Source organism: Sander lucioperca, chromosome 9 (assembly GCF_008315115.2).
Source record: "Sander lucioperca isolate FBNREF2018 chromosome 9, SLUC_FBN_1.2, whole genome shotgun sequence".
In the NCBI taxonomy this organism is placed as follows: Eukaryota; Metazoa; Chordata; class Actinopteri; order Perciformes; family Percidae; genus Sander; species Sander lucioperca.
Genome location: NC_050181.1, coordinates 37,137,591 through 37,160,021, shown reverse-complemented (window position 1 = coordinate 37,160,021; position 22,431 = coordinate 37,137,591). Strand labels below are relative to the sequence as shown.

The 22,431-nt window shown below is 41.7% G+C and overlaps 3 protein-coding genes across 5 annotated transcripts in view; 1 reads left to right on the top strand and 2 right to left on the bottom strand.

The window, feature by feature from the left end:
- Nucleotides 1–9,439, bottom strand: part of LOC116037327 (semaphorin-6B-like) — a 33,450-nt gene extending 24,011 nt beyond the window's left edge. Inside the window, exon 1 of the mRNA XM_031281193.2 lies at nucleotides 8,835–9,439. The gene's annotated coding sequence lies outside the window, so the exon portion shown is untranslated. The remainder of the gene's footprint in view (nucleotides 1–8,834) is intronic.
- A 1,203-nt stretch (nucleotides 9,440–10,642) lies between these two features.
- Nucleotides 10,643–20,458, top strand: LOC116037402 (alpha/beta hydrolase domain-containing protein 17A-like). Of its 2 annotated transcripts, XM_036005542.1 has the most exons (7): nucleotides 10,643–10,882; nucleotides 11,674–11,761; nucleotides 12,308–12,804; nucleotides 13,039–13,233; nucleotides 14,774–14,953; nucleotides 16,280–20,248; nucleotides 20,288–20,458. In XM_036005542.1, the coding sequence occupies exons 3-6, from the start codon at nucleotides 12,311–12,313 to the stop codon at nucleotides 16,503–16,505; spliced, it is 1,095 nt and encodes a 364-aa protein (XP_035861435.1). In that variant the 5' UTR covers nucleotides 10,643–10,882; nucleotides 11,674–11,761; nucleotides 12,308–12,310; the 3' UTR covers nucleotides 16,506–20,248; nucleotides 20,288–20,458. The 2 variants fall into 2 exon arrangements, with proteins under 2 accessions (XP_035861435.1, XP_031137153.1); XM_031281293.2 differs by lacking the exon at nucleotides 13,039–13,233.
- Nucleotides 19,983–22,431, bottom strand: part of LOC116037403 (GRAM domain-containing protein 2B-like) — a 27,350-nt gene continuing 24,901 nt past the window's right edge. Inside the window, exons 12-13 of one of the 2 annotated variants that reach the window (XM_031281294.2) lie at nucleotides 22,083–22,175; nucleotides 19,983–21,535 (exon numbers count right to left, since the gene is read on the bottom strand). In XM_031281294.2, the coding sequence (XP_031137154.1) occupies nucleotides 21,520–21,535; nucleotides 22,083–22,175 (109 nt within the window). In that variant the 3' untranslated portion in view covers nucleotides 19,983–21,519. Of the gene's footprint in view, nucleotides 21,536–22,078; nucleotides 22,176–22,431 lie in introns of those variants that run through there. The other variant, XM_031281295.2, reaches the window with a different exon arrangement.

The following is a 22,431-nucleotide window of genomic DNA, read 5'->3' as shown; positions in this document are numbered from 1 at the left end:
AAAGATGCTTACTGCTGAGCCTTTGTTTTTTAATGGGGTTTCCCCTTCAAATATATAATATTTCAGCTGAATCTGAATGAGCAAGCTGGGTGATCATCGTTCTGTGTTTATGTAAAACCACTCAGACTCGTTAAACAGAACAACTTTACTGGCCATAAGCAAGTAAGCTGTGATGCCACAAACTTGATTTTGGACAGAGTATGCGTGACGATAATTCTCTTTTTCTAAATGCTTTTTGTCAAAGGAAGCTCTGAGACCTCCTCTGCCGGATTATTATGACAGGTTGATTTACACAAAAAAAAATTGATCAAGAAAAGTAATCAAACTGTAAAAAAATGTATTGATTGATCCCAAACTGGGACATTTCTGTGTTACAGCAGCAAGGTACAAGACACACAGCACCCATACAGAATATACAAGAAGTATACTAGAAATAATAAATATTAACATGAAGACTCTGCTGAGATAGAATCCTTTACAAGTTCTTCTCCTGTGTAACACACTTGCTCCTCTAAGACGGTATGCAGGTTAAAGCCCGGAATAAAAGGAAGAAGGCTTGAGGGTAAAAACACAGACACGGGCTAAACTGGGAGATGTGGGTCACCTTCACACTTCAGGACTCCACCCTACAAGCACTATAGCTTCATTAATTGACGTAAAACAGATTTCCACTGAAAATGGAAAGGACGTGAACTAAATGTAGCCGTGAGAGATTTCAGAAGGTTTTTCTAACAATGGTGCAGTGCTGATTCCAGATAACTAAAGTTCAGACGAACAGTGTGTGACTATCATAAATCTCTCATAGCTCATCCATCAACAACACAAGTAGGTTGCATTAAGTTTACTTGACAGATGTTACTCTCTCGGGTGCTTTCAAGCTTCAAGACAAAGCTCTTAAGAGGGACATTGTGGAGCTTGGATTTGGGATTGCTCATTGGTGTCATGCCTCTTTTTTAAAGGTCATATTTCTTTTTTTAAAGAAACTCTATTTTCTTAATTCACCATAAAGACACGCAGTTGAAAAAGGGAAATTAGAAAGTATAAAAATGTGCTGACTTTGTATTAGAAGTATTAGTAAGATAGAAGTTGTGAATCCTTTCACTCAATTCAGTAAATTTAATGGAGAAATATTAGCACTTTCACAATGGTGTCAGCATTCAGCTGGCCTGATTGCCACTCGATTGAAAATGCATGACAGACACGTAGATCTAAAGAATCTAGAGTAAATGTGAGTAAAAGCACACATTTTAAGACCCATGAAATAGTTGGTCCACCAGGCTACCAGTATTTAGTACTGATAGTGTTGATAGCACATTAATCTAATGTTAAACTTCCTTGTTAAAGGAATAATTCAACATTTTGCGAGTTGCTTTCTGAGAGAGTTAGATGAGAAGGTTGATACGACTCTTATATCTGTCCATTTAATATACGTAAGGCTCCAGCCAGCAGCCAGTCAGTGTAGCTTAACAGGGAGTAACAGTGAAGTGTAAAAATGTCAATTTTCCATTTTAGGCAGGGTTATGTGCCGGACTAGTCTGGCTATCACCAGACCAAGCTCAATCTTTTAAGATTGAGCATTGAGCTGCAGGGCGAAATCAAATCGCCGGCAGGTCGGGCTGGATTTACCCAGTCTTGTGCCGGACTATTTCTTGGTTTAAAATGGGGATTTCAGGTTTCTGCTGGTTACTTGGCAACAGCTCACCAGGCCACTAAAATAGTCTTGCACATAACACCCCGTAAAACTGATAAAAACACGTTTCTACACTGTTTTTGTACAGATGAAATTAACAAGATCTAATGTGTTAATTAGTGAGCTTAAGAGGGTCTGGTATTTTTATTACCTTCAGACACCTAGCTGTTTCCAGTCTTTGCTCGTGCTAGGCTAAGCTAATTGGCTACTGGCTGTAGTTTAATATTAATCTACAGACATGAGAGGGGTATCAATCTTCCTATCTAACACTCTACCATAAAACTAATGAGCATATTTCCCACAATGCCAAACTATTCCTTTAATTTAACATTGTTGTAACACTTAAAGATTACAAGCTGAGTTGGTAAATATTGTAATGGTAACCGTGAGGTAACCGGGGCTTCAGTTTGATGCAATCTCCCATTTAATGTGGGAATACAGGTAGAAGCACATTATGTCAGAGCAAACAGGTCGGAGTGAAGAGAAATTAACACATAGATATGTATTCAGATAGACAGACCTGTTCACACACACTCATACAAACACAGTGAAACAAAGCGCAAATATTCATCCACACATGCAAACACACACACACACACACACACACACACACACACACACACACACAAACACGCAGGCACGCACGCATACACACACACACACACACACACACACACACACACACACACACACACACACACACACACAATCATGCTCTCTTCAGCTGTGTCAAGTCTTTATCTTATCGAGGTGGAGGCGATATTCCCTCAAGTGGCTGCCTGTCTCCTCAGAGCAGGTCTAATCAGAGTAGAGGGAATCTGTCTTTTGCTGTTAAATTTCCTAAAATACCATTCAATCTACAGGGTCATTTATATGCTAATGCAAAGGTTACCTCTGCATAGGCCTTTGACGCAGCTGTTATGCTGGTTATGTGTGCCTGTACGAAAGAGGAAAAATGATAGAAACAAGAGAGAGAGAGAGAGAGAGAGAGAGAGAGAGAGAGAGAGAGAGAGAGAGAGAGAGAGATGAAAAGAGAAGATGGTAGGGTAAGAAGGGAGATGAAAGAGGAGAGCAGAGAAGATACAGAGACAGAGAGGAAGGGAGATATTCCCCTGGGTGAGTGCCATAGGTAATTAAAATAGGATGGACAGAGCTGGAGTCTAGCCACAGAGAGCTCCATCTCCCCTCAGACTTCTTCCCCAATCAGGCCTTCTGCCTAAAGCCAAATTGCTGCTAGTGACAGACACACAGTAGCCTATGGATGCAGTGAGTTATCAGCTTATGGTCAATGGACATGTACAAACACACAGCTCAGAAATGCAGGTGCAATCCAATCATAACACTCGCAAATGATAAAGATTTGGGCTACAAAACAGGTAATGTGTGTACTTCTGGTGCTGCGCTGTGACAAAAATGCACATGGAAACAACACACACAAGCACACACACACCCACACAAACACACACACGCACACACACATTCACGCACGCATGCACGCACACACACACACACACACACACACACACACACACACACACACACACACACACACATTTATGGTGCTGTACAAAGCTGCAGCAAGGGCAAACGTTACTAACCAGAGTTTGACTGCAGTAAGCACATATACATTCACTGCACAGCGCTAAGCTCGAGTCGAGCACATGAGTATGCAGTGCACACACTCAGACACACACTATGAGCACAGAGTCGAACACACGCACACTCCAGTGCATACCACGGCAATGAAGATGCTGTCTAATTACACAACAGTGACAGGGGTTTTCATCTGTGAATTTGACCTGTTTTTATAGTGCTATCATTCTGTTTTGTCACACAAGTGTTATTGGTGCACTTTGTACTGTACAAGGTGGTCCGTGACGTTTGTTTCGACTGGGCATCTTTTCTTCAAGTGTGTGATTTTCCAATATGGAGTACAAAGAAGAACATCTTACTGATTAAAAATGAGTGATCTTTTTATATAAATAAATTGTGATGCTGGCTGAAAAAAATCAGTTTTTGTTACATTTTTGGCTTGTTTGCTTTTTATATTTTACTGACGACAGCTTGACATCTCCCTGCTTGTCATTTTCTTACTTCAACAAAGACTATGCTAAATAGGCTGTGCAAATGTCTTAACGTGGCAGCCATTACCATATATCTCATACCCTGTTAGTGGCTTCTCTTATGCAGGCGTCGAAAGTAAGCTCAAGCTGAAAGGTAGCTCATATTCTCGTCATGATATTCTTTGTGTGCTATGATCACCCGTAAAGGTAAATATAGCTCTTTTGTCAGAAGCCTGCTAAGAGGATCACAGCTCACAATAGGTGGTCTTCACACAACAGATATCAAAATGCCAGAGAACCTGCTTGTGGATTGACATGTGCACACACACACACACGCACACAGACACACACCTACCGGATACACACCCATTCGCAGAGACGACACATCCCTTGAGAGCTTTCTCTCCTCCACGCAGGTACAATTGTGTTTCTGCTACACTTTGTTCCTCTCTCCTCAGTTGTGACTGGGCCCCAGATGAAAAGTCATAATTAAAAGAGAAAAGTTGTGTTTGTTGCGAAGAAGTGACTAGTGTGGGAGAGGACCGGATGAAGAACAGAGAAAGATTAGCCAGAACAAAGCTTCATCAGGCTACAAAACCATCTTGAGTAGCTGGGAGACAAAGGACTCAGATGCGCCCTTATCTCCCAATAAAAAAGTCCTCCAAATCCCTCTGGCTAAGCTGCCATAACTAAAGCCTGCCGTTGGCTTACGTGCTGATTGAACTTGTTGGACAACAAAAGCAGCAAAATGTGAGAGGATAGACCAAGCTCCTGAGAAATATGTATACCTCCATTCATTTTGTGCAAAGAAGTAAAAAGTCAGGTGCCTCAGCGGTGGCATTTGAGAAAAGGTTACTTTCTTATTGGCTTATTTTTGTTTTGTTTGTGTGTGCATGCAGATGTGTGTGAGCGCCTCAGTAAAAGTGTGAAGTGGATGGTCATTTTCTCACTTTGCAATTTTGCGATGTAAATGAGATCACAGACGGCAAGAGATTAGACTACCCTTTCATTTTAAAGTTGAAACAGCTGTGATATCACTCACAACCAATTTGCCGGGCAGTAAAATGGGAGGACCAGCTGCATGCAAAGAGAACAAGAGAGAAAAACTAACTCTTGTGACCCTCACATACACTACAACAAATACACTCATAAAATATGCACGAGTGGACCCTAATCAGCCACACAGACAAAGCATGTCATATCATCTGGCTGACCCTGATGAGGATGATGAGGACGTCAGAGGTGTTGTTAAGGTGATACAGTGAACAGGACAATACACTGCAAAATGAACACACATGGTAGCCCGTTATGGCATATGCGGAGACCATACAATGTGCACAGGGATGCATTAAAAAGCGGCTGCACCTCGGGGAGGAATCAGTGAAGACAGAGAGTCATAAAACTGAAGATGCATGGCCACTGTAAAGTATATGAAGGATTTTCACATTGGAAAACAACTGCAAGGCATTATTACATGGTACATGTGGCTCATTCAGCAACCAAATCAACATGGTGCAGCCACCTTGGCCACCTGAGCATCATTTATCTTGTGGTGTACAGTTTATGGCACCAAGCACATACAGCAGAGTTTTCTATATAAAGCTCCTTAGCTTGTGTGGTAGCTATTGTCTTGCTCCTTTTATTTTCAAACATCTGAAAAGAGTTGTCTGAAAAGCCCAGACAAGCTCCTGAAAGCCTCTCACATCAACACAGAACGTTTTGCACAAGGGATATTATTTTAAATATACCTGTCTCAGGATAAAAGCTACGTACTTTCTGACAAGTAAAGAAAGTATGCCTGCGTGATACCTGACCCTCTGGCCTTCTTAATCCTGCACAATGACTCGCTGAGGTCCACACTTGGAGGACCCTGCTGGAACAGGTCACCCATCAGATGCCTGCCCAGCTAGGTCCTTCTGATCTCATTGCCCTGAGGTCTGCAGACTTCCACACCCTATTCAAGTGTTGATTTTGTACTAAAGAATCCCACCAAAGCCTACCACTCTGTGTGAAACTGAAACTTCAAAAGATACTGTAGCTGGCTGCTTTTGAGGAAAATCAGCATTCCTTCAAATCTCTTGACACTAGTCAAGTCAAGTCAATTTATTTATAGAGCACATTTAAAACCAACCTAGGCTGAACAAAGTGCTGTACAAAGTTATATTATGTTATAAAAACAAAGGAAGACAATAAAAATATAGACACAATGAACATCATGCAAACAACACACTTCTATACAAATGTCCCTAAACTAAATCATAGCCAAAGAATAAAAATGTGTTTTAAGACGAGACTTAAAGATCTCGGCAGTAGAGGAGGACCTAATATGAACGGGATCACCCTTAGGTTCCTGGAGGAGTGATGTAGGGTAAGGAGATTAGCAATATATAAAGGGGCCAATCCATGTAATGCCTTAAAAACAAGTAACATTACTTTCAAAATCGATTCTATATTTGACCGGTAACCAGTGAAGAGAAGCCAATATCGGGGAGATATGATCCCTCCTTCTGGTACCAGTCAACAAATCTAGCAGCCGCATTCTGGACAAGCTGCAGGCGTGATAAAGATCATTGGCAAATCCCAGAATACAAGGAATTGCAGTAGCCAATATGAGACGGAATAAGAGCATGAATAACTAGTCACGCAAACTAGTCATAACTTTGCTTTATTTTATGATCAGATGAGTTAATAATCCTGCCTATTTTCTGACGCAGAGAGGGGATGTTGCTTCATGGCAGATGGGAGTTGACACAGCAAGTTTTGAAAGTTACTTAAAGTTCATCTAAACACTATAAGAGCGTACACTGACATTCCTTGATGTATCAGCAAAGCAGTGGGTGGGAGGTTGAGAAAAAAGGGAAATCTACAGTGAGTATAGGTTAAAGCGAGTTACAGTCGTTTTAATAGAGTGTCCTGGGTGGCTCAGGTTTGGTGAAAAGAAACAAATCATTCCTGTTGTCTGATATGTAGTAGGAATAGAAAACTACAAGTTTAGTGGCAGCCTAGAGCCCCACAGTGTTTCAGTCAGCCAATACTGTTCCTCTCTGTGTACCACAGGTAAAGAGGGGACATTTGCAGCTGATAGCTCGGCGTATTCTCTTGGTGAAGGGAACAGAGAAACTGTTAGGTAACATCTCTCTCCTTCTAAAGTCTTCTGTCTGTTTCATCTGATTCTAGTTAACACACACAAAGACACACAAGATCTCAGACTGTCATTCTACACATAGAAATGTGCTCCTTAGCAACCCCAACAATCTGCCGTTGATTTATTCCCTTTGTGGGAAGGCTGTATTATGTTGCAATCCAATCTCATTTTCCCCCCGTGCTTGAGATGCCCTGTTTGCGGCTTAGCATGTGTGATTGAATAGGGTCCTATGTGATCAGTAGAGCTCATTAAACGTCCCTGTAAGCAGTTGTCTCACTCTAAGGCTCTCTTAGATTGCTTTTACCTGCAGCCTGCTCTGCCTTATTGCTTCAAGTGGCTCCAACTTTGTTTGCGGCATAATTAATTTTCTAATTGAATTACTCAAGCCTGGCCTTTGCTATGTCCCAAAAATATAGATTAAAGTATCCATTTGGTTCCCTTCACTATATGCTGTGGGTGTTTAGGTGTTTTGGGGTTGCTGTATGTTTGGGATGGGCGGGTGTTAGACTGACTTCCAAAAGGAACGCTGAAGGAAACAGTGGCTGCACCTGTTGTTCCCTGTGGTTGCTGTGTGTTTGGGGTTAGCACCTGCTCACACGGCTGCTGTGTGGCTGTCTGTGTGGGCAGCAGGGATAACAGGGAGACCATTCACACCCGCTCAGACTGCTGTCTGCAGCCCCTCTCCCTCAACGCTCGTTCGCTCTGAGCTTTCGGCTCCATCATTTCTTTTTGTGTCTTTTACATCCTCTGCCTATTCCCTGTAGCTTATATGTCAGATTGCTATCTACCACACTTTATCCTTTGTATCCCCAATCTGTCTGTCTGTCTACCCCCCCCCTTCTATTTTTTTTTGTGTTCAACCATCTCTTTTTGCCTTTCAACTCACACAGAAACACAAACATAAAAAGCAGCAGCTGGGAGCTGTTATAGTCTTTCTGTAGAGCTCGATAGCTCTTAGTGTGAAGGATGAAGTTGTAAACAATAAATTACATATAACTACTAAATCACTTGAGTAAGAGCTGGGATGGCAGTGAGTGAGCTTTTAAATTTGGGCCATGGATTGTTGGTTGTGAGTATGCAGTGTGGTTATGGGCAATTTAGGTGACAAGTAATTGTAGGCTAAGTGTGCAAGACACATTTTGGACAAAGGATATATTTTAGAGTTTTTTGGGTATTCTCCAGTTATTGTCAGTCGTATTGATGCCAGCTGTCTAAAGTAAAATGCTAAGAGACAGATATTGGTCGTCTAAATCACAACAACCTTAACTGAATGCCATTGAATATGAACCGTGAATACCACCTGTGCATTCATCATGCCACTCCTCTTTCTCTACTGTGAGTGAGTAATGACATAATCAATGTACTTTATGGCTTCCAAATGATCACATATGACCTTTGCTCTTAGGAATCCTTGGGCAAACATTTAATAAAAACATCATGAATTTACACAAGGGGACAAGTGAATATAGATTTGCAGAGCGATAAGCCTCATTTACATCACGACCTATGATCCGGGGTCTTGGTCTAACTAAGAATTTCAATCAGGCTTTGTGCTCGTCCTTGCAATGCAGTGTTATAATGTGCAAGAATTGCTCTTTTTGCTGAGACATCACTTCAAATCTACGTGAAGGAATAAACACTGTAAAATCCCATGCAACACGTGAAAGAACAAGGATATGAAGTGATATGCAACAAAGACATGCACATGATATGCAAATAACACATCAAACTTGCAGCAGACACAAAGAGCAGTCCACAAAGGTCCAGGCCAAACACACACATCTAATGGCTAACTCGGATAATGCAGCATCGCGTTTAGTGGCAGTACTACAATTGCGCACATGCTGTAGCCTATAAAGCCTACCTGTTCATCCCATCCGCACCCCGTCTCCCTCACACATATCCATCTCTCAATCCCACCATTTGGCACACTCACCGCACCAGATGGCCAGGTAGGGAGCGGAGGCAGGTGCCAGTCGCCAACTCGCCCTCTCCGGTCGCTTTTCTTCCTCTCTGTGGAGAAAAGGGTGCTGGATACCACGGCTCTCGGAATCCAAAGCCTCTCTGAAATACAACAGCAGCTCCTCAGCCGCACCTCACCTGTCTCTTCCCTCTACGCTTCCTGCGCGCCGCCGTAGCATCACCGTTTACCGAGCGCGTCCAAAACGCCCAGTCAACTACAAAACGTTTTTTTTTTTTTTTTTTTTGTTCCTGGAGAAAAAGAGTCCGTAGTCTAAATGCGTAAACGGCAACCTATTGGGGCTTTCTGTGATCCAGAATACGCTTTATTTCCCAGTAGCCTCGTTCAGACCCCTGTAAAATCCCAAATCCTGCAATTGCGGACAGTAGACTATTAAGTCTTCTCAGGGGAACCGGCCAGTTGTCTGCACTTGGTCAAGCTATACGGCTTCAAAATCAGTAGTCAGCTAAATGTAATCCCCTTTTCAAATTTACGGTGGCGAGGTGAAATGCCCAACGCAGAGCAGTCACAGTAACAGCAGGGGCCCATAATTCACACCCCCTGAAACACAGTCCTGCAGTGGATCAATGATGAATGGAGGACCTCTCTCTCTCTCTCTCTCTCTCTCTCTCTCTCTCTCTCTCTCTCACACACACACACACACACACACACACACACACACACACACACACACACACACACACACACACACACACACACACACACGCACACACACACACACACACACTTACTGAAATACGTATGATGTTCAGGAAAGTTAAAGGGCAGAAAACCTAAGAATGACAATATAATATAACAAATAATAATAGCTACGTTTTAAAGATTAAGAAATACACCAGCACTTTTTATGAGAATTATCAAATATTTGGAGGTAGCCTACTCATACTTTAGTTGTATTTATTTTTCAGGGTAATTCATTTATACTTCTAATTAACTTATAACTACATTTCAGGGTTTTTTTTTTTTAAACTTTTTACCCCACTAGATTTATTTCACAATTAGCCAAATAAAAATGAGATTTTCATTTGGCATTGAAATTGCCAACAGTTTCTAAAATATGATGCATTATTTGACTAGAGTGCTATTACAGAAACTAAAGTAGCCTAGTGCTGCTGAATAATGCAGGACATTTACTTATAATTGAATATTTTACAGGGTGGTATTTCTTTTTCTACTTGAGTAAAGGATCTGAACAGGCTACTTGTTCCACCACAGGCTCTGTTATAGGGTTTTAATAATTTAGACTGAAACACAAACACATTGTCTGTATAACTTCCAGTTCCCCATGTTGGATTAAATATGTCCTTGTTTGTTGTTTTATTTTTTTATTTTGTTCCTTGCAGTGGCGGTTCTAGACCATTTCAAATGGAGGGGCCAGGCTGGGGCCACATGGGTTTTACCAAATATATTAAGCATATTATATTAAGTGTTACATACCACCAAGCCTCCACAGGTTTGGTTCACATAAACATATCACAATAAACACAAGAACACTCATTCAGTGTTAACCTACATTTTATTTATCACTTTCACAGCTTTCACATCACTTTATTTATTATTTATCACTGCACATGAATAATATCCCCTCTTTGGGGATAAGGGTTGGGTTAATATTTGCCACAGTTATGGGGGTCTATTAACGTTATAACTATGGTATTAGCTATTAATAACATTTAAGGAAACAAAACTGTGAAATAGTTGTCAAGATTTCCCCACTATTTTAACCGTTTATATGTGCGATATAAATGTGATGATACATCATATCAAGGCACATTGTTTTGAAAAATGAATATACCCTTACGTCACTTCCGGATTTAGTCGACACAGTAGTAAAAAAAAAAAATCTGGTTGCTATGAATTTCAGCTAGCTAGCCACCGACAACTGTCAGTACACTTGAGTAAAACCATCCATGTCAAGACACAAGATAGGTTTTCGAAGTCTTGTGCCGCTTCTCTGTCCATATAGGGACACACCAGCCTGCCTGCCAACCTACTGTGAATCGGTAAGTAGCTAGCTTTGCGGCTACCGTTGTAGCGAGCTAGCCGCCGCCGCTAGCTGGTTGCTAACGATAAGTGATGCTATTTTGACTGTTAGCTGGCATTAACTTGTGCAGTGGGCAGTGTCTAATAACAGCACTCGTGTGTATGTTGTATGTATGTAGCCGTGTCAAAATTCTGCCACCCTTATGTTCCCACATCACTGACTGACGTTCTAGGTTGATACCGTTGTTAACTTACGTTAGCTAACGTTACCATTAGCATATCAGTCGCTCCCTGTCGTTCTCTGTGTCTGTGTTGAGGGGGTGTTGTTATAATTAGTCACCAATGTCCATGATCACATCAGGGCAGCTGAATCACTTTAATCCCGCTGGAAGAATGTACAGCCTCAGAATACGGATTCGTTAATTGCATATCACTTCTGCCCTAATAAACGTTAGTTGATTTACAGGAGCTGTAAAATTATGACAATAACAACTGACGCCTTAACCCTGATAATGAATCCGGGTTGTCTTTTATCTTTGAATCAAATTTATATCTCACAGCTGTGTCCAGTGTCTGTGTAATTTAATTTAGTTCCAACTGCTATATGTGATAAAGCAAGAATCATATCTTGGGCTCTTAATATTTATAATCTGAAACTTTTTATCAGCACAAAAAATAGCTCTATAAAGAGCTACATTAAAAGACCAGGCTAACTAAGTAGTCATGCCTTTGTGACTATAGCTTGTCATGAACAATATGTTGTTGCATGATGTTGAGCCATTTTAATCTGTTATCATTTCTTTTTATCAAGATCCTGCTGGCGCAGTGACTATAGACCAGAAGACCTTGGCACCGTTGTGTGCCAGTTCATTTCAAGACCCAGGGAATTTTGAATCCAGGTACGTTCATAGCAGGGTATCTGTGGAGGGTTTCCCCCAGGGAATTGGTTAATGGATGTTTATCTCTGCCCTTCCTAACTTGGAAAAACATAATTTCCCCCTTGACATTGCAACATCTATCTATCTATCTATCTATCTATCTATCTGTCTGTCTGTCTGTCTGTCTAACTGCTATCTATATATCTAACTGCGAAGCAAACGTAGGATGTAGTAGATCAATAAAACATCTGGTGAGCTGCATCACATCTCCTAATTAATGTAGTTACTAGATGACGATTTAAACATTCCCCTCATTCATTAAATATTTGGCCTTTGCTGTGTGATGTTGTGCCACTGCTCATTTCCCTGAAGCGTATTAAGCCTGATATTATATGTCATTAAAATGTAACGTTTTCTTCCGATGACAGTGGAGGCACTCTTTATTTTAGGCGAGGCGGTGCACCTCCACTATAAAACACTGAGGGAAACCCTGCTTTGAATCAGAGGTAAAAGGCTTTGCTTCTTGCATGATGTCCTTATTTACATCTACCATGTTTTTTCTACCAGACGATGAACGGTCTGTCCATACGAGAGCTATGCTGTCTGTTCTGCTGCCCCCCTTGCCCCAGCCGCATTGCAGCCAAACTGGCTTTCCTCCCTCCAGAGCCCACCTACGCCCTTCTCCCTGACACAGATCCAAGCTCTGGAGCTGGAGCTGCTTCTGGGTCCAGTTCCGGGGCTGCTCAGCCTTCTCTTGGAGCCCCAGGACTCCGTTCCCGGCAGGGCACTAGTAGTGGAGGTGACAGAGGAGGTGGTGCTGGAGGTGGGGGTGGTGGAGGAGGAGGAGGAGGAGGAGGAGGAGGTGGTGGTGGTGGTGTAGGAGCAGCAGGAGGAGGAGCAGGTGGCAGCGGTTGGAGTGAGGGCAGGTGGAAGCTTCATCTCACAGAGAGAGCAGAGTTCCAGTATTCACAGAGAGAGCTGGATGTGACGGATGTATTCCTGACCAGATCTAGCCGAGGGAACAGGGTGGGGTGCATGTACATCCGCTGTGCCCCCAATGCTAGGTGAGACACACACCATCCTCTGAACACCTTGAGACTGAAGTACTGTGTACTTTTAGTAGGACAGCTTGCCTGTTTTTGGATGGAACCAAATACAAATATATTTTAGTTTAGTCATACAATTATAGCCCGTGTTTTTCCATTAACTTGGGGCTTCCCAGTTCAGCAGTGTCCCTGCTTAGCCTCAGCCAGCTGCCTTACTTCCTTGATCTTTCTTCTTCCTCCTTTGTGTCTCAGGTTTACAGTGTTGTTTTCCCATGGCAATGCAGTAGACCTGGGCCAGATGAGCAGCTTCTACATCGGCTTAGGCACACGCATCAACTGCAACATCTTTTCCTATGATTACTCCGGCTACGGTGTTAGCACTGGCAAGCCCTCCGAGAAGAACCTATACGCGGACATTGATGCTGCCTGGCATGCCCTGCGTTCTCGGTAAGCAGGCAAAAACTGTCCATTCCCATCCACACAAGATCCGAAACAAACCACCAAATGCCAGTTAAAGTGTCTTTGGTAGATCATTCGGTAAGGGCCACTCGGATCACTGGCCAGTACGTTTTTGTGAAAATAACATTTGGTTGGCTCAGTTCTATTCAAACTTTGTCCCTGCTGACCACAGCACCCTCTCTCTGACAATCAGCCAGTCAAATCAAAGCTAAACAATGGCTCTGTATCTGACAGACTGATGATTGGCTGTTGCAAACTGTGCTACTGCATGAAGCCTCAGCATCTAATATTCTGAACAATATTCCTCTTGTTTATCTGCTGCCAGCATGGTTAATGAGCCTAATGTCAGGATAAACTTAAAATTCCCAGGTGACAACACAGAGGAACTTTGAGACCACTGAACAATTAAGACTTAACTCAAAGCGTAACTCTCGCCAAAATGCAACCTAGGGTCTTTTTGTGAATGGACCCGAGTCAAACTTTCGTTTAAAAGCATATTTAGGATGGAGTCGCCACTTTTAAGATGTACCGTATTTTTGTTTTTTGGTCAAATGGTCTTTTGAATGGGAGTGCTAGGGGCACTTTCCACCATTTTCACATTCAAAAATAGACGATCTCAGAATGTGAATGAACGGACTCCATAGGAGGAAATGTCATTCTTATATGAGGCTCCTTTTTCAACTACAAGGTCAATATTGTGTTTCACTAACGACAAAACAACAAATTATCCGTACATTTATATGGAACTAAGCTTTTGGAGCTTTCCATCTTTACTCTCCTCCCTCGACTATTTTTGACTGGCTCGATAGACGGCGACCGGAAGAACAACAGCTACAGTGAGTTGCTCAAAACCTTTCTTTTTAGTAAACTCTGGGTACACAAATGTTAATGCTTTTGTTAAGGTGTAGAACCCCTGGTCATACTTCGAGCAAAGTCTCATCTTGTGTCGAGCCTTCTTAGTGTTTTAAAAATAGCTATTTTGAGGCTAGCATAAAAGTGCCCCTAGCAGTCCCATTCAAATACCATTTGACCGAAAAACGAGAATACGGTAAATCTTAAAAGTGGCGATTCTGTCCTAAATATGCTTCTAAACTAAAGTTTGACTCGGGTACATTCACAAAAAGAACCTAGGTTGCATTTTGGCGAGAGTTACGCTTTAAGACACCAAACATTTGTGTTATAACAAAATCCGTAATTACTCACAAAGTCCCTGATTCTGTGCTTAAGATAGTATTTGATAAGGTTGGGTATTATGCTTGATCGGTGTTGAACGGTTTTGAATAATTATTACATTTCATGTTTTTTTTTTGCTTAAGCTGTTCTCTTTCAAACTTTGTCTATTATTAACATGAAACACATGGGTAGTTGTTTCCTTGTTGGACTGAAAGGCTTACTGCATACTGCACTTAATCTGCATATAGAAATGTACACACTTGTACACTGCATATCAATCAGTTTGCACTCATACTTACAGAATTAAAGGCACTTTTTTGATGTTCTATACTGAAATCTGTGTGTGTCGTCTCAGGTATGGCATCAGCCCTGAGAATATCATCCTGTATGGACAGAGCATCGGCACGGTGCCTACAGTAGACTTGGCATCGCGGTTTGAGTGTGCTGCTGTGGTCCTCCACTCACCTCTCACCTCCGGCATGAGAGTGGCTTTCCCCGACACCAAGAAAACGTACTGCTTTGATGCATTCCCTAAGTAAGTGTTTCAACATATGTATGGTAGGTGTCTTTTCTGTGTTATCAATGTTTTAAATATAATGTTCTTTAAAAAATGTAAAGTGACATTTCACTCAAAATCTATCTTTTTATTATCAAGTACTCAAACCATTATAAAACTGTATAGGTGTCTGTAGAAGGAACAGAACAATGAAACTTCTCAAGCCACTGCTGTGGTGTAATCAGCTTCTCCAATGTTGCCCAACATGTTCCAAAGCCAAAACATCACCAACACACAGCTTCAACTGAAATTCTGATAGACGTTGGGGCTTTGTAGTGCAAAGTCCAGCGTTATTAACCCAATACAATACTAACCCTAACCCGACACTTTAACGATTATTAACTGGAACCGCTTGGGTGACCGACACAAGTTCACAGCGGTCTGCAATTATTGTCGGTAACATAATTAGCATTTGGATGGAATAAAACCGGTTTCTTTTGGAATCCATGTAATTAAGCAAAGCTGTCTGCTGTTTTTTTTTTTTGTGTCAAAGAAGAAACCGTTAAACTTTTATGGCCGGCAAACGTTCAAGCTAACAATTGTTAATCACAAAAAAAGTTCCAGCTAACAGGGGTGGGTCAATAGCCTGGATGCCAGCCGAATTTAGCCGAAGTTCGGTCTGGACTTGATCCGTTGTGGAGCAACTATGCTCGAACCAGAGCTGTTCGGACCAATCAAATTGTCAGGGCGGGCTTTATACGATGATTGACAGATGATCAACAGTAACGTAATCAACCACGTCACCAAAGAGCACTTAGGTTGAATTTGTTTACAACAAAGATGGCTGTCGCTGGAGAACTGAGATGTGTAGATTCCGCCATCGCGTCTGTTATAGAAGATATCGACAGCGCATTCATTTTAAAAGAGGAACAGAGAACCGCGATCACGTATGTATACACATTGCCACACCCGTCCGCACGACACGGAAACTGCCGCCTCTGCCTTTGCTCTGTCGAAGCCTGCCTTTGACTTGCAGCTTGCAGACGTCTGTCTCCGTCGCTCTGATTGGTTGTAGGTCTATCCAATTGAGTGCAGAGGCATTTTTTTCCTGGTTCGGTTGAAACGCGCCCATAATCACAGCCCAATTGAGCAGTATCAGACTCTTATTCTGACTAGAATCTGAGGATGACGACCACAGGCTAGTGGGTCAAAAGACAGACAGAGGTTTAATATCACTTTAATGTTTCCCAAACGTTGACTGAAATGCACATTGTCATTATTGGTCAACAGTGAGAAAAAAATGACCTTACTTTTTGGAATTGCCTTGTTAGTGCATTAATAGCCTTTTTATCATTTTTCTTCCAGCATAGAGAAAGTGTCAAAGATCCCGTCTCCAGTACTGATCATCCACGGTACAGAGGACGAGGTGATCGACTTCTCTCACGGCCTCGCCCTGTTTGAGCGCTGTCCCAAGGCGGTGGAGCCCCTCTGGGTGGAGGGAGCCGGTCACAACGACATTGAGCTTTACAGTCAGTACCTGGAGAGGCTACGGCGCTTCATCAACCAGGACCTGGCTGCACAGCATGCCTAAGAAACAAACAACAGCCTCTCTGCGGTTGTATGAATGAGACTGTGCGTATGCATGTGTGTGAGACCGAGTGAGAACGTCAGCATGTTTGCAAAGTATGTGTGAGAAATTGACCTAAAACAATATGTGATTTTTTTTTGTCACATCTGTGTGTCTTTGAAGCAGCACACCTTTACGTTTACTTTTCAACACAACATATGTCCGGGTAATGTCCTGTTCAAAAGGTGGGAACAGTTTTTAATATATCAGTAGCTGTATCCATCTGTATGGTGGAGTGTGGTGAAATGCTAAAAACAAGAACCTGGATTATATAACATTACAAATCTGGTTTTTAACGTAGGGGAATTTATGAATCGCAGCTTTGACATGTGTCACTAACATGAATTAAGAAGTAACAACAATGTGCTTTGTCCAGAAAGGCACACAGATGTAATTTTAAAGTATGACGTGTTACTGAATATATGAGTTACGGATGTAAGCGTTGAGTTCATATCTCCATGCGTGCACATGTTTGTGTGTGTGTGTGTGTGGGTGTGTGGCAGTGCTGGAAGACATGAAGGACATCCTAATGACTTGGACAGCTGCAAGTGGAGGAACCTTAGTGAGACTTTTTTTTTCTCCTTTATTTTTGCGTGTGTATGTATGAAAAATACCTCCACAGCTTGACCAGTTCTCTCTCCAGTGGACTAACACTGGTCAAGCATGTGCCCAACCCCCCCACACTCCTCCTCCACTCCCTGTTTACCTGTTAATGGATATCCATCTGACTGCCAGGGCATTTCCCAAGTTGTCCAGCTAACACTAACCTACTTTATCTGTGTGGTTTGGGGGTCCATCTCCTTTCCCTTTGGTGTCAGTTAGGGTGGATACTTAAGGACTAGTCTGGAATACTGTCATAGCTTGTATGGCTGTTGGGGGTCTCATACTTTCCTCTCCCTCATTTTTGACTGTAGAGACCACATAATGGCTAGCTTCCACTTTATTTACTGGCTGTGCTGTAGCTTTAGCCTTTACCTGTCCACAGAATTGCAGCAGCAACGTACAGGGAATTCTTTATCTCTCTATATTGCTTTCCCCCATCCAGTCCTACATATTTGTGGTAACGAATGATATGATGGTGTGTTGAACATTTCTTTGGCATTAGTAGAACAGCTAGAAGTGCAGGTTTACTTAGCAATTTCACTGTCATGTTAGATCAGTTGGCTCTAAACAGAACAGAAGCTCAGTATTTACTGATGTGTGACTTATAGAGGCTGGGCAGACTGCACTGACTCGGTAACAGCAGGATTAAGTCCGATTTACAGGAATAGTTGGGCATTTTGGTAAATTGTCTTATTCACTTTCTTGCTTGAGAGTTTGATGAAAAGATGTGTACCACTTTCATGCAGAGACTCCAGGAAGTGACTGCGCCATTTTGTTAACTTTTAGAAGTGCCGGCAGGTGGATTTTGTTACCTTTGTACAGAGCCAGGCTAGCAGTTTCCAGTCTTCACGCCAAGCTAAGCTAACCAGCCACTGGCTGCAGCTTCATATTTATCGTACAGACATGAGAGTGGTATCATTCTTCTCATCTAACCCTCAACAACAAAAATAAAATAAGCGTATTTCCTAAATGCAAAATCTACCATTTAGTCTGAAGTGCAGCTGTCATGGTCTGAATAATTTGTAGTCTCTGGTGAACTTTTGGAGATTGATGTTCTGGCTGGATTTGGAGGCTCTAAAGGAGAAAAAGTCAAAGTAGCTGCCGAGTTCATCGAGCTAATGAGGATTATGTCCGGTTTGACTCAGAATAATCTTTTGTGTAATGCTGGTTAACTTGTAGTCTTACATCACAGATAGTTTTCCCAGTCTTGCACTCATCAGCAGGGTTAGTCACCCTCCTGTTCATATGCACATTTGTTTAACATTTTTGTCCTGATGTAATTAATCCGAAACGTGTTTGTCGTAGTGTGGAGCCATGGATTGTTTGTTTCCGAACCACGCGTGTCGATGTTATGACTAACAGTGTGATTCAGATCAGGTGCCAGGACGTGGCATCATGCCTGCTATAGCTCCGTTTAACCTCTGTGGCCCTAAATGTACAGGAGCTCTCTTATGGGTGGCAGCATGCTTAATGTCTGACACAAGCCATATTAGAGCCTCTCACTGTTGGTGTGGTGCAGGTTCCACCACACACACCTTTGCACATCATCACACACGTACACAAACACACTCACACACACATTCAAACACAACACACATGCATAAACACTACATACAGTACTGTTGTATACAGTATATTTACACATTTATATATCAGATCAAGCATGAAAAAAGCAGGTCTTAAGTTCAGCACTATTGTACAAAGCATCCAAAGTGTAATAAGGGTATAAAATGTAAGTTTGTGTGTCTTCATTATTATTATTATTATTAACTGTCTTCTACAGGGCAGCATTAAGGATACTAACATCACGTTTGAAGAACTAGTAATAGGCCCTGTGTGTAGACCTGCAAAAGTACAAGAACTGGGTTTATGGTTGCAGGCTACCACCACATATCAGATCTACACAAGGTGTCTGCTGCATAGGAGACTCGTCAGTTTCAGTGATAGTTGCTGCGGCTTTTTTTTTTTTTTTTTTAAGGGAACATGTACTGAACTAGCACTGATCTGATTACTCCATTGTGGGAGTACAAGTGGGTCTTAGGGAACACCAATCATTTCCTGTCATCATTTCGAACAGGGAATCTTTCCATTCTCATCCCGTGCTTTGCATCTCTGATATTTAAATAATGGAAATCTGTTACCATCTTGGACCGGGGTCTGAGCGGTCAGAAGAATTAGCGAACGTTATCGCCTCTCTCTGAAAGTAGAAGTAGGCCTCAGTTTTTTCCAGGACCATTGGTGTTATCAGGGAAACCACTGGATCCACCTTTCGTTCATGGTGTTTAAGAAACGGGGTAAAGACTTGCCGTTTAATTGATGCACCACTATGGTTGACGTATATTGTATCCTCTGGCCCTGAATGTGTATTGATGGGGGTGGGGGTGGGGGGGGGGTTTGAACAGTGAAAACTGTATGCATGTCTATTGTGTTTTGCAGAGCAAGTGGCGGGGTGGGACGTTATCTCTATTATGTATTCTATGTGAGGGTAAAGCTGAACTCATGGCATTGGAACATTGAAGCGCTTTAAAAAAAAAAAAACAAAAAAAAAAAACAGGACTTTTATTTGAATTTTTTATTGCTGATACTAACTGATGTATTGTTATGAGTTTTGTGCTAGAGTTTGAGCGGGGCAGTGGTAGGTGGGTGGGGCGGGCTAGACAATATTAGTGGGCTGTTTATATGGTTACTGTACTTATCTATTCTATTTGTATTATGATTTGTAATTTTATGTTGCTTTTTTGAACTGAGAATATGATGTAATGACATTAATTCAAGGGACTGAATCTTGACCTTTTTATGGACTACGAAATAAAAAAAGATCACTTATGTACAAAAATGTGACACCGACCATATTTTTTTTTAAAACAACCTTTGTATTTGTGTACAGTACATAAGTTAACAAGATCTGTTAGACAGTGATACAAAAATTGCAATATTTATATATACAATGATTTACCATTGGAATGAATTACTAAGTAAACCAGTGACGTTGGGTTTTGGATAATAAAATATAATATATAAACTAATATAAACTCATACAAAGTCTCTTCCTAGATACAGATAATGTACAGTTAGAGAAATCATGACATTTAAAAAAAAAAAAAGTTTTCCTGGCCTGGAAAGGTTTCGGAAAATAGTTTCAGAAATAGTTTGTCGTAGTCAAATATCAGTTTTAAACATGACCTGTGTATTTCTTTTAAATCCACACAACATTAGAGCAGACATACTATCCCTTATGTATCACTACAGGTTTTTTTGACACCACACATTAAACATACTTTTCAAGTATATGCAGAATTCACATGTTCGCTCATGACATTTTTTTTTAAAGACGTGGAGATCAGTTGGCTGAAAGGTATGAAGACTGGAAGTCACACATTCCCTATAATCTATTAACAGGATTGATTTGACAAAAGGGCATTAGCCAAAGTTTTAAAACATTTGTATTCTGAAGAAGTTTCAGTGCTTGAATGTTTTTGAAGTGCAAGTGAAATCCCACCTTGGTGCTTCATGTAACTGTGAAGTTTAATGGGAGTGACTGCCCTCTGCTGGCAGATTATTGTCATTAACAGTCACTCTTAAAACACCACTAGATTTCAGCAGTTTACTTACACAATGTGAACCCTAATTTTTACAACACACAAATCATTTCAAACCGAGCAACAATTAAGTGCTTATTTCAGTGTGTGTGTGTGTGTGTTCTCACTGTTGCAGGTTGTGTTGATCCAAGAAAACAAGGCCAAGACTCCAGCAACCTCAGCTAGCTGAGCTCAGCTGTTTACCGGCCAGGAAATAAACAGCAGGCTGCCTCCATACGGCTCAGTGCAGGAGATCCTCTCTTCAATATTTGATCTCCCAGCAGAGAATGAGTGTGCTCATAACATTAATATTGTCCTGGTGCTTCTCTGCCAACAGTCATCCGTGTAGTTCACCACGTGTGGCCTGTTTCAGACATCCCAAAAGCATCTTATTGCTGGCCTGCATCCTCCGTAGACATGACACCAGGGGCGTCAGACTGGGGGGAAAAAGGGCCCTCGTGTGAGGAGGGCCCAAAAATATGCTAGAATGAATAGTTGTGGATGCGGGGAGGGGCACATAGAAAATGCATTTCTACAGGGCCCAGAATTTTGTGCTACACCCCTGCATGGCACTAACACAGGAGATCAAATCTCTACTGTGAGCGAACTTGTTTTGTGCACAATATTGTAAATTAAATCTAAAGAGGTACTGTGTGTGTCAAATGGGCCGAGTCTGCCTGCTAAGATGCTTTTGGGAGCCTGTCTAGACAGGGATCAATGTACTGCAGGATCTTAATAGAGTGGTGCGCTGCATGAGTCCCTGAAAGGATTTGTTTATCACAGTCTCCTGCCACTGGCTACGTTTGTTGGTACCTGCAAAAGAAGAGGAAGCAGCATGAGGACCAATCCATTAAATTAAGTCAAAGTAGCACCATAATCTGGGAAATACATCAAATTTGATGTGTTAATCATGTGATATGTATGTGAAATCTGAATCTGGAAAGTGACTACAGCTCACAAAAATGTAATGGAGTAAAAAGTACATAACTTGCCTCAAAAATGTAGTATAAGTCAGTAGCAGGGAATGGAAATATCAAGTAAAATACACTTAGTAAAATGTAAAAACCTTGAGTAGATGTACTTTCCACCACTGAGAAAAGATAATTATATACACATTACTAAGGTAATTACACACTACATGTGTAACTGCTGCAAGCCTAATCTGTGGGTGTGACTGTGATTGAACCACTTATCTCTGGTCCACGTTGCTGTTGTGCACCTGCAGAACGATTGTGTTCATGTCTAATCTGATCTGAAAGTACTGATTTTCTCCAAAACTGGTTTGAGCCATCTCACTTTTTTTCCCCACACCAGACATCTTTCCCTTCCCTTTTTTCTTTATTTCTGTGTGTCTACTCACTCTCTGTGGTGTAAAGACAACTCAGTCAGCTGCTCCTCCAGTGCTAAGATCCTCAGCCCGATGTACCCGGACACCAACAGGAGCAACACCATCCTACAGTACAAACACACAATAATGATGTGAATGCCTCGGATTTTACAGACTTTCACTTTGTGCAGAATGAATCACAAGCTGAGCAGACGGTCTAACAATAGGATACATTGTATCTCTGTGGAGCGGGGGTGAACATTGTGTGATAACATTCCTAGAACCCCATCTCCAGCATCAGATCATTTTCTTTCCTTCAGAGCTTCCTGCCTAACCAGAAAGTCAACATACCACCAACATGTGCCTTTGTTCAAACACGTAA

Bases quoted from the DNA above. Each gene is read 5' to 3' on its own strand.
- LOC116037402 (XM_036005542.1), top strand. From the start codon at position 12,311: ATGAACGGTCTGTCCATACGAGAGCTATGCTGTCTGTTCTGCTGCCCC. The intron at 12,805-13,038 runs GTGAGACACACA...TTTGTGTCTCAG, and splicing joins CGCTGTGCCCCCAATGCTAG to GTTTACAGTGTTGTTTTCCC. The intron at 14,954-16,279 runs GTAAGTGTTTCA...TTTTTCTTCCAG, and splicing joins TGCTTTGATGCATTCCCTAA to CATAGAGAAAGTGTCAAAGA.